The sequence below is a fragment of the Trichechus manatus genome, unplaced genomic scaffold (genome assembly GCF_000243295.1).
Source record: "Trichechus manatus latirostris isolate Lorelei unplaced genomic scaffold, TriManLat1.0 scaffold00216, whole genome shotgun sequence".
NCBI lineage: Eukaryota > Metazoa > Chordata > Mammalia > Sirenia > Trichechidae > Trichechus > Trichechus manatus.
The window spans coordinates 390,767-402,315 of NW_004444152.1; the positions used below are offsets into that span (position 1 = coordinate 390,767).

At 50.5% G+C, this 11,549-nt stretch overlaps 1 protein-coding gene across 2 annotated transcripts in view; it reads right to left on the bottom strand.

Moving 5' to 3' along the window:
* Positions 1 to 3,543: 3,543 nt before the first annotated feature.
* The window catches only part of TGFB1 (transforming growth factor beta 1), a 22,971-nt gene continuing 14,965 nt past the window's right edge, over positions 3,544 to 11,549 (bottom strand). Inside the window, exons 6-7 of one of the 2 annotated variants that reach the window (XM_023742680.1) lie at positions 5,006 to 5,159; positions 3,544 to 4,082 (exon numbers count right to left, since the gene is read on the bottom strand). In XM_023742680.1, coding sequence (XP_023598448.1) covers positions 3,924 to 4,082; positions 5,006 to 5,159 — 313 coding nt within the window. In that variant the 3' untranslated portion in view covers positions 3,544 to 3,923. The remainder of the gene's footprint in view (positions 4,083 to 5,005; positions 5,160 to 11,549) is intronic. The other variant, XM_004388740.3, reaches the window with a different exon arrangement.

Here is an 11,549-nt window from a genome sequence, read left to right on the forward strand (position 1 = left end):
ACACAGGTTCTCACACACACAGGTTATCACACACACACACAGGTTCTGTCCCACACAAGTTCTCACACACACAAGTTCTCACACAGGTTCTCACAGGTTCTGTCTTACACACAAGTTCTCACACTCACAGGTTCTCACACACACACACAGGTTCTGTCCCACACGAGTTCTCACACACACAGTTCCCACACACAGGTTCTGAACACCAGTGAGACTCACACCAGAAACACAAAACGCACGAACACCCTGTATGTCCAGAGACTTGGAGGGAGGGAGGGGTCTCTCTCTCTTTCCCTCTGTGTGTCTCTCTCTTACACACACAGGTCCTGAACACACTCAAATTCACGTTAGAAACACTAACACTGTATGCCCGGAGACTTAGGCAGAAGGGGGTCTCTCCCTCTGTGTCACGCGCGCGCGCGCGCGCACACACGCGCACACACACACACCCGCTGACCCCAGTCCAGCCTGTCTGGGGGAGGGGGCAGGAAGGCCTGAGCTGGCCTCCCCCCAGCCCTGCTTCCTGCCCCGTGGGGGCCGGACGGGAAGCTGGGGCTCCAGCCGGAACCCAGGCTCCCCCCACAACTTCCCTCCTCCAGCCTCCCGGCCCTACCCGCAGAGGCGAGGGCAGAGGCGAGGGCGGGCCGGGCCGGGGTAGGGGAGGGGAGCGGGGCCCGAACCCTCGGCTCTGCCCCTGCGGTTGGCTGCCGGCAGGGCCAGGCTTGTCCTGCCCGGGCCTGGCCACCAGCGGGCCCGGAGTGCCAGGGGCCGGGCAGGGGCAGCGCGCCCCGCGTGCATGTGGTGGGAGAAGGTGCTGAGCCCACAAGTTTCCCTTCCCCAGCCCCGCCTGCCAGCTCAGCGGGCAGCCCGGGGGCAGGTGGGCGGGTGTGTCACGAGGGCGAGGTGTGGGCTGGGGAAGCAGCGGCGGCAGCCGGGTGCAGGTGGGCGGCCATTACTTGTCCTCAGGCCGAGGCACGAGCGAGCTGGGCGTGTGAGGGCCGCGTCTGTGACTCGGGGTGGGGGTGTGTCTGGGTGTGTGGGAGCTGCTCCGTCTGAGCCCCGGGGTGTGACAATGTGTCTGGGTATGACGGGAGGGCTGTTGTCTGTAGGGCCATGTGGATTCCCCAGGCTTGAGTGTGTGTTGGGGTGTGCAATGTCAGACCAAGAGGGGACATGACCGCTTGTGGCAGCCTGTGTGACGGTGATGCGTCCAGTCTTCATGTGCGGTGTGTCTGGGTGGATTGTGGTGGGTCAGTCCTCTGTGCCTGCACACTGTGTCTGCTGGTGACCGTGACCCCATGGAGGATGTTTGCAAAACTGTTCGTGGATCTCTGCCGGAGTCTGTGTTTCACTTCCTGATGGGCTCTGAAGCTGGGATGTGTGCATCTGTGTGTGACACTGTCTGAATTTGAGTGTGTGCTGGTTGTGACCCGGACCCTACAGAATGTATCTGTGTGATGGTGTCTCGCAGCACCCCCACTGAAGTCTGCTTGTGCTATGTCCCAAGGCCAGGCTGTGTGTTTATGTGATGGAGTGACACGTTCTGTATTTGTACCTGTGTATGTGGGGGGGCTGTAACTGCTGCCAGATGTCACAGGCCATGCGTCATGGGTCCTGCAGGAGTCTCCGTTGACACTGTGTGCAGTGTGGCTCCAAGAGGTGAATGTGTGTGGGACCGTGGGGCACTGTGCTTATCTGAGCCTCTGTGTGTACATGTGTGTGTGTGTGCGTGTACCACATCCTCGTGGGGCTGCAGCAGCTGCAGACCACGTCACTTGTCCCTGCATGTGCCTCTGCTTCTTGGGGCCAGGCCTCAGTGGTGTCTCCACAGGCAAGGCTGGTGACAATGGTGGCATGTCCTGGCACAGTGAACTCCCAAACCCAAACCCCCCAGCCCTCCACAGCTCCCAGACCTGGAGCAAGAGAAGTTACCCCATTTCTACTCCTGGGCTGAACTGGGAATCCCCCTCCAGGGCCCCAGGCCACCATCACCCAGACCCACTGCTGCCAACGCCTCTCCTGCCCACAGGCAAGGGGACATTGGCATCCACAGTGTCCTACCTCCCAGGACAGTCCTGGAAGGAGGAGCAAGTCAAGGGGCCCCTGGCCTGGGAAAGGCAGGGGAGAGCGAGCGCGGGAGGGAACGAAACCTGGGAGAAAGAAGGGAAACCGAGAGTGAGGAGAAAGAGGAAGCAGGAGAGGGCTCACAAGCAAGATTGCCGCAGATGGGAAGAATCAGAGGCAGGAAAGAGAAACCTACCATGGCTCAGGCCACCATCCTCTCTGACCTGGACAAGGGCAGTCACCTCCTCACTGGTCTCCCTCAGCCATCCTGGGCCTGATTCAGTCTACTGTCAATCAGCCAGGGCGCCTTCTGAGCACACCCCTCTTCTGCTCAGAACCCTGCCATAACTTCCATCCCCCTCAGAGTACGTTCTCACAGGGTCCTACAGGCCTCTGTGATTTAGGAGGCAGTACAAGTGCAGGGGTTATGTGTGTGGGCCCTGACCTCAGGCTGCCTAGCTGTGAGAGCATAAACAAGTAATATAACCTCTTTGTGCCTCACTGTCCCCATCTGTAAAATGGGAATCCAATGGTCCCTATAACAGGGGTTGGCAATTTTTTTTTTCTATAAAGGGCCAGATAGTAAATGCTTTTGATTTTGCAGGCCATGTGGTCTCTGTCCCAACTACTCCCTTGTTAGCATGAAGGCAGCCATAGACAACATGTATGTAAACAAATGAGCATGGCTGTGTTCTAATAAAACTTTATTTACAAAAACAAGTGGTGGGCTGGAACTGGCTGGTGGCTTGCAGTTTGCCAACCCCCTGCTCTATCGAGTCGTGGGGCAAATGAAATGAGTGAGTAGAGACCTGGCACGTAGGAGTGTTTCTGCTCTATCGAGTCGTGGGGCAAATGAAATGAGTGAGTAGAGACCTGGCACGTAGGAGTGTTTTTACTCTCTGGGCTGTGGGTGTCATGACCTGACCCAGATCCCACCACATCACCTCTTTCCTCCCTATTTAGCACACCCCAAGTTTGTCCCCACTTCCAGGCCTCTGCTTGGTTGGCACTCTCCCCCCACCCTCCCCAGGCTGGCTTCTTGGCAACCTTCACGTCTTGGGTTCAACTGCCACCTCCTCAGAGTCATCTCTTTTATGCCTCCTGTCACTGAACAGCTATTGTGTATTGTCTGTCTCCTCCCGGAAAGCGGGCTCCTACCGGGCAGGAACTGTATCTGTCCTGGTCCCTGAACCTGTCAGTGCTTCAGTTTCCTCACTTTTAACATGGTGTTATCAGTACGCAGTAGTGATGAAATGAGTGAATTAACGGAAGGCACTGGGAACAGCGCCCAAGGTGCAATCGCTGCTCACCTAAAGGTTGGTGGTTTGAACCCACCCAGCAGCACCACGGAAGAAAGGCCTGGAGATCTGCTTCAGTTCTTCTCTGACACACATGGGGTCACCATGAGTTGGAATCCACTAGACAGCAATGAGTTTGGTTTCTTTGGTTGTGTGTGTGTGTGTGTGTGTGTGTGTGTTTATTGAGTCGAGTTGCCCCATAGGGTTTCCAAGGAGCAGCTGGTGGATTTGAACTGCCGGCCTTTTATGGTTAGCAGCCAAACGCAGGCGCTTAACCTTCTGTGCCACCCAGGGACTCTGTTGCTGGTAGAGGGAGCGGAGTCCTTAGAGCCTAATATGTGTGCAGCAAGTGTGGAGTGTCAAATGACTGGTGGAGAGAGAGAGACAGAAGGAGGCGGCAGTGAGACCCCAGTCAGGCCCCCCAATGACACAGAGACCCCCGGTCCTCTCTCCACCTTTAATGGGCCCCCGCGTGGGCTTGGGGCGCGGGTGTCCTTAAATACAGCCCCCGGGCGCAGCGGGGGCGGGGCCGGGCCTGCCGGGCGGGGCGGGGGCGGGGCCTCAGCTGCACTTGCAGGATCGCACGATCATGTTGGACAGCTGCTCCACCTTGGGCTTGCGGCCCACGTAGTACACGATGGGCAGCGGCTCCAGCGCCTGCGGCACGCAGCACGGTGCCGCCGACGCACCCGGGTTGTACTGGTTGTACAGGGCCAGGACCTGCGGGGGCAGGGCGCCGGCGGGGTCAGGGCTCGCGGGGAGGGGTCCCCACCCCGTCCGCCTCCCTCCCCATCCCCCGCCTCTCGCTTTCCGGCTCCCTTCTCAGTGTCTCCCCATCTCTCCCTGTCTCTCGCCTTCCGCCCCCATCTCTCTTTTTCTTCTCGTTCTGTCTCTCCCCACCTCTCTGGTTTTCTCAGTCTGGTGTGTGTGGTGGAGTCGATTCCGACTCATAGCGACCCTGTAGCACAGAGTAGAACTGCCCCATAGGGTTTCCAAGGAGCGGCTGGTGGATTCGAACTGCCGACCTTTTGGCTAGCAGCCGAGTTTTTAACCACTGCGCCACCGGGGCTCCCTTCACTCTCTATTGCTCCCTATTTTCAACTCTTGGCTTGTATCTCGCCTTCTTTCTCTCGCTCTCCTTCTGTCTTTTTCTCTCTCATTCTGTCTCTTCATTTCTCGATCTCTTTCTCCTTCCACCTCCCAGTCTCTCTCCTCCTCTCTCTCCCTCTGTCGGTCAGCCCATATCTGTATCTTCCCCTGCCTCAGTTGATCTCTCCCTGCTCAGCCCTTGTCTCCAGCTTCCTGCCTCTCTCCCCGTCTCTTTACCTAACCCCATTTCTCTGTCTCTCTCTGCCCCTCCAAAAATCCAAAAACCAAACCCATGGCCACGGAGTCGATTCTGACTCATAGCGCCCCTACCGGACAGAGTAGAACTGCCCCATCGGGTTTCCAAGAAGCAACTGGTGGATTCGAACTGCCAACCTTTTGGTTAGCAGCTGAACTCTTAACCACTGCGCCACGAGGGCTCCCTCTGCCCCCCCATCTCCCGCGAATTCATCTCTCTAAATGTAACTCTCTTCCTCTCTCCCAAACTCCGTCCCTGCTCCCCTCAGCCCAACCCTGGCCCCGAGGGGCAGGCGCACCTTGCTGTACTGGGTGTCGAGGCTCCAGATGAAAGGGCAGGGCCCCAGGCAGAAGTTGGCGTGGTAGCCCTTGGGCTCATGGATCCACTTCCAGCCCAGGTCCTTGCGGAAGTCGATGTACAGCTGCCGCACGCAGCAGTTCTTCTCCGTGGAGCTGAGGGTGGAGGAGTGCAGGTGGGGAGGTGGCGGCGCAGGCCGTCACCCTTCCTCCTCGTGTGTGTCCTGTCCTTAGGTTGCCTCTCAAACCCATCTCCATCTTGGTCCCGTCTCACCCCCCGTGATGATAACAATCACAGGAATAGTAATAATAGTTGCTAACACAGAGCACTTCCTGTCATGAACAATCTCATGCAATGCACAAAACAAGCCTGTAAGAAGCAACTGACTATCCACAGGGCAAAAAAAAAACCATTGCCATCGAGTGGATTCTGACTCATAGCGACCCTATAGGACAGAGTAGAACTGCCCTATAGGGTTTGCAAGGAGCGGCTGGTGGATTCAAACTCCTGATCTTTTGGTTAGCAGCCGAGCTCTTAACTCCTGTGCCACCAGGGCTCCATCCACAGGGCAGGGCTCACTAAATCATGGCAGAGCCACACACAGCTTCATACATCTACCTATTTGTGCAACAGATGTTTATTGAGCTACTACTGTATGCGGGGCTCTGTTCTACTAGGGACGCAGTACTGAACAAAGCAGACTGAAATCCCTGCCCTCCTGGGCCACACGCTATGAGTCCTCACAATGCTCCTCTGCTCGGAACATGGCTCCGTCTCAGTTAGCAAATGCCCATGTTCTCACCGTGAGCCATAAGGTGCTGCTGGATCTGGCTGATCTCAACTCTCTCTCTCTCCTGTTCTCACTCCACTACAACCGCACTGAGCTCCCAGCTGTTCCTTAAACACAATCCTACCTCAGGGCCTTTGCGCTTGTCGTTCCCACAGATATCCAGGCTAGCCCATTCCTTCACTTCATTTAAACCTCTGCTCAGACGTCTTTTGCTTAAAACCAAAAATCTAAACCCGTGGCCATCCAGTTGATTGTGACTCATAGCACCCCTATAGGACAGAGTAGAACTGCCCCATAAGGTTTCCAAAGAGCGGTTGGTGGAGTTGAACTGCCCACCTTTTGGTTAGCAGCCAAGCGCTTAACCACTTCACACTTGGGGAGGTTTAATTCCTAGAACAGTGCCTGGTGCTCAGTAAATATCAGTTACATGACTGAATGTCACCTCCTCAGAGGGACCTTCCCAGACCATCCTACCCCAAAACAGCAATCCAAATGATTGTCAATTCTGTCCAGTATAATATTGGCACTGCTGTTATGTAAGAAAATATGAAGTGTGGCAAAATCTTGGTAACAACTACAGCCAAATGAGAGTTCACGGGAACTCATTATACTATCTTTGTTGCTTTTGTGTACATCTGAAATTTTCCATAATAAAAGAAATTTTAATAAGAAGTAGGAAAAATAAATTAATCAAATAGTCTCCAGCATCTATTTCTTCCTGTTCCCTTCCTCTCGTTTATTTTCTTTCTTAGAACATATTGCCACCTGCTAATTTATCAGTGATCCATTTGTTCCTATGTTTATGGTCTGTCTTCCTCTGAGGACAGGGATTTTTTGTTTTAAATCTGTTTTGTCCTTTAATGTGTCCCTAGGACCCACAACAGTGCCTAGCGCACAGTAGGTGCTCAGCAAATGTGAGAGAAGTGATTACTATATTCCGTTTTAAAAAAGCAAGTTGCAGAATAGTGGTGCGTGAGACTCTACCACTTGGGCAAGACGGAAAATAACATATGGATATGTATAAATGTGTTGTGTGAGGCCAATTCTGGAAGGAGATACAGAAATATGATCAAAGTGGCTGCCTCTTCAGAGAGGGCCTGAAGGTCAGAGCTGGGGGGCGGGTGGTCTCTGAACACCCCTCTTTCAAGGTTTGGGTCCATGGACATGTATTTGCCTATTCAAAAACTAATCAATAATGATGCTCCTTTAAAAAATCACCTATATGATGAGTAGTGTCTGGGGTCTTAAAAGCCTGTGAGCGGCCATCTAAGATACTCCACTGGTCTCATCCCTTCGGGAGCAAGGGAGAATGAAGAGAACAGGATACAAGGAAAAGATTAGTCCAAAGGACTAATTGTCCACAGCTACCAAGGCCTCTACCAGACTGAGTCCAGTACAGCTAGATGGTGCCCGGCTACCACCACTGACTGCTCTGACCAGGATCACAACAGAGGGTTCTGGACAGAGCTGGAGAAGGATGTAGAGCGTAATTCTAACTCACAAAAAAAAGACCAGATTTACTGGCCTAAAGGAGACTGGAGAAACCTCGAGAGTATGGCCCCCAGACACCCTTTTAGCTCAGTGGTGAAGTCACCTCCGAGGTTCACTGTTCAGCCTGGGAGTGGACAGCCCCGTAAAACCAAATGAGACTAACGAGGCACAGGAGTCCAGTGACAAGGGCCAGAAGGCAGAAGGGGACAAGGAAGCTGGTGTTAGGGAACCCAAGGTTGAGTAAGGATATTGTTGATGTGTTGTGAGATTGTTAACCATTATCATAGGGCAACATTTGTAGTAACTGTTAAATGAGAAACTATTTTGTTCTGTAAGCCTTCATCTTAAGTGAGAATGACAGCACAATTGGAAGAGCGTAGTCAATGTCACTGAACTGTGCATGTAGAAATTTTTGAAATGGTGTATCTTTGGCTATGTGTATTTTCACCAAAAAAAAGGTTTAGAAGTTAGAGGGTTGATATGTTGTGGGGTTGTTAACCAATGTCATTAAACAACATGTGTACTACTGTTTCATGAGAAACTATTTGTTTTGTAAGCCTTCACCTGAAGTACAATAAAAAAAAAAAAAAGAAAAAAAAATTTCATGCACAAGGAAAAAAAAAAATCACCTATATGAGACCAAACAGTCACCAATTACTTTAAAACAAAGATAAAAATGTAAGGGGGCAGGGAAACTAGATGAACGGAAATGGAGCAACCAGAATGGAAATAATGAGAACGTTCATGTATTGTGAAAAACGTAACCAATGTCACTGAACAACTTGTGTAGAAATTGTTAAATGGGAACCTAAACAATTGTGTAGACCTTCCCCCAAAACACAATAAAATACTATTTAAAAAAAAAAAAGAATCAACACATAATTAATTTCAAAACACTGTGAAGCAGGTCTTAGTATATCTTCATTTGGGGGATGGAGAAGCTGAGCCTCTTCATGGCTACTGAGTTTCTGTTTGGGGTGGTGAAAAAGTTTAGGAAATGGTGATGGTTGCACAATACGTTGAATGTAATTAACGTCACTGAACTGTACACTTAAAAACACTTACAATGAGGCTTAATGGTTTGATTGAGACTGGAGGGACCCTGGAAGACATGGGTCTTTAGCCCAAAACTAAAACCGTTCCCGAGGCCAACTCTTTAGACAAAGATTAGACTGGACTAGGGGACATAAAATGACACTCGTGAAGAGTGTGCGTCTTAGCTCAAGTTGATACATGAGGCTAAATGGGCAGCTCCTGTCCAGAGGTGAGATGAGAAGGCAGAGGGTCAGGAGCTGGTTGAATGGACACGGGAAATCCGGGGTGGAAAGGAGTGTGCTGTCACAGTATAGGGAGAGCAACTAGGGTCACATAACAATGTGTGTATAGATTTTTATATGAGAGACTAACTTGAATTGTAAACTTTCACTTAAAGCACAACAATAAAAAAAACTTAAAATGGCAAATTCTGTTATATATATTCTGCCACAATAAAATAAGAAAGAAAGAAAAACACCGAGCCTCAGAGAAGGGGGATGTTGCTTGCTCACATGCATATAAGTGGCAGCGCCCAGGGCCAGGCTCACAGCTCACAGTGAGACCCTGCAGCCTGTGGCCCCACCTGCCCAGGTGACCATGTCAGCTGAAGCAAAAGGGGAGGAGGTGGTGACACAGGGTCTCCAGGGGGCAAGACAAGGCCTTTCCAAGAGCTGCAGAGCCCCTGAAAGGAGTCAGGAAACAGATCCCTGTGAGCTCAGCCTGGTCCCTTCCCAGTATGGTTGAGCTTTGGTTTCCCCAACCCAACAAAAGTGGGGGGAGTAGGTTGGATTAAATAAGGTGTTGTTAACCTGAGAACCAAAGAGGCATCAGGAAGTCCATAGGTGGGCTCAGGGAGGGTCCTGACCCCCTAAAACCAAATGCACATATGTGTGTATATATGTACACGTCTCTCTGGGAAAGGCTTTCGGCTTCTTAAAGGGCTCCTGGAGTCACAAAAGGGGAAAAACCACAGTCCAGAATAATCTTTAACTTCCAGTCCAGCTCTGGCTGGGGCTCTGAGGTCCTAACATTTGAATGGTCTGTGATTCTGTTATCCAACTCAGAGGTTCTGCACATGGAACCCCTGGACCACCAGCACCAGCATCACCTGGGAACTTATGAGAAATACAAATTCTCAGGTCCCAGCCCAGACCTGTTGAATCAGAAACTATGGGAGGGGTGAAGGAAGGGCAGCAGTGCATGTTTAACAAGACCTCCAGGTGACCCTGATGCACTAACTTATTTGTTCAGTATACATCTGGGGTCTACTGCATTCCAGGCCCTGTGATACACATGGTCCTTGACTTTGAAAAGCTCCTCTCATGTCCTCTCTAATAAGACCCAACAGGGACCGTTATGGATTGAATTGTTCCCAAAAAATATATGTTGAAATCCTGACCTCTGTACCTATAAATAAGACCCTGTTTGGAAACAGGGGTTTTCTTCTGTTATGTTCATGAGGCCATGCCAGAGTAGGGTGGGTCCCAAACCTAATCACTTCTGAGTCACAAAAAGAGCAGAATAGACACAGAGACACACGCAGGGGAAAGACACCATATGAAGATAGACATACACAGCAGATGCAGCTATAACTTCAGGAAAGCTAAGGACGGCCAGCTACTACAAGCTGAAACAGACAAAGAAGGACCTTCCTGTTATAGACTGAATTATGTCCCCCTAAAAATATGTGTTGTAAATCCTAACCTCTACGCCTGTGGTTATAATCCTATTTGGGGATGAGTTGTCCTTGTTATGTTAATGAGGCAGGATTAGTGTAGGGTGTATCTTGAGTCAATCTCTTTTGAGATATAAAAAGAGATTAAACAAACGATCAGAGAGAGAGATAGGGTAAGACAGATGCCAAGACACATGGAGATCTCCAAGAGACAAGGACCTTCCTTCAAAGCTGACAGACAGAAAGCCTTCCCCTTGAGCCAACGCTCTGAATTTGGACTTCTAGCTTCCTAAACTGTGAGAAAATAAATTTCTGTTTGTTAAAGCCATCCACTTGTGGTATTTCTGTTATAGCAGCCCTGGATAACTAAGACGGAATTTGGTACCGGGAGTGGGGTGCTGCTCTAACAGATACATAAAATGTGGAAGCGGTTTTGGAATTGGGTAATGGGTAGGGGCTGGAAGAGTTTTAAGGTGCATAATAGTAAAAGCCTAGATTGTCTTGAAGAGACTGTTGGTAGAATTATGGACGTCAAAGGTACTTCTGGCAAGGGCTCAGAAGGAAGTGAGGAGAGCTATAGAAAAAGTCTCTACCATCTTAGAGAAAACATATGGATGTTAACTGTGCTTCTGGTGAGGCTTTAAAAGAAAACGATGAACATGTGGTTGGACAATGGAGAAAGGGTGATGCTTTTTATGCAGTGGCAAAGAACTTGTCTGAATTATGTTCCAATGTTTGGTGGAAGGTAGAACTTGTAAGTGATGAACTTAGATAACTGGCTGATGAGATTTCTAAGCAAGATCTTAAGGGGGCTGCATGGTCTCTCCTTGCTGCTTATAGCAAAATGTAAGAGGAAACAGACAGACTTAAAAATTAACTGTGCAAAATGGAAACAGAACTTAAATATTGGGAAAATTCTGTTGTACAAACTAAGGACATGTGTCCTAGAATGTTCACAAAGGATGTAGCTACACAATCTTTTGTTAAAGAGATTAAGCCTGTGACTGATGGATCAAACCAGCTACCTCAGCAGAAAACCCATCAGCTTAGACTGAAGGGGACACAGAAAGAACAAAAGGAAAGACTGCTGTCTGCCTCTAGGAATTCTACAGGCAGGAAACAGACCAAAGGAGCTACATCTGTTGTCCTCCAATAAAAGAAAAGGACCATCCATGAAGCAGCTCAAAGATCAGCAGAACTGTTGGAAGGAGCACGGGAAGTAGGGCCTTCTCAGTCTCAAAGGGTGGGGGCATGGTCTCCTGGATCTTAAAAGTTGGGGCCACAGCCTCCTAGGTTTCAAAGAGTTGCATCTTCAGATCTTCACCAACTCAGTTCCAGAGTATGGGGCTGCCATTAAGGTGTGCCAGGGGGACAGGACCCACCACCCAAAGCTGAGGGGATGGGGCTGCCATGTTCAAGGGGCAGAAGAATGGGACATGCCAAGGCCAAAGGAGTGGGGTTGTCACTCAGATGGACTAGGAAAATGGGGCCACCCAAAGCCAAGGGAACAGAGTTGCTGTCCCAGTGGGCCTGGAAGGTGGAGTTGAAGCCCAG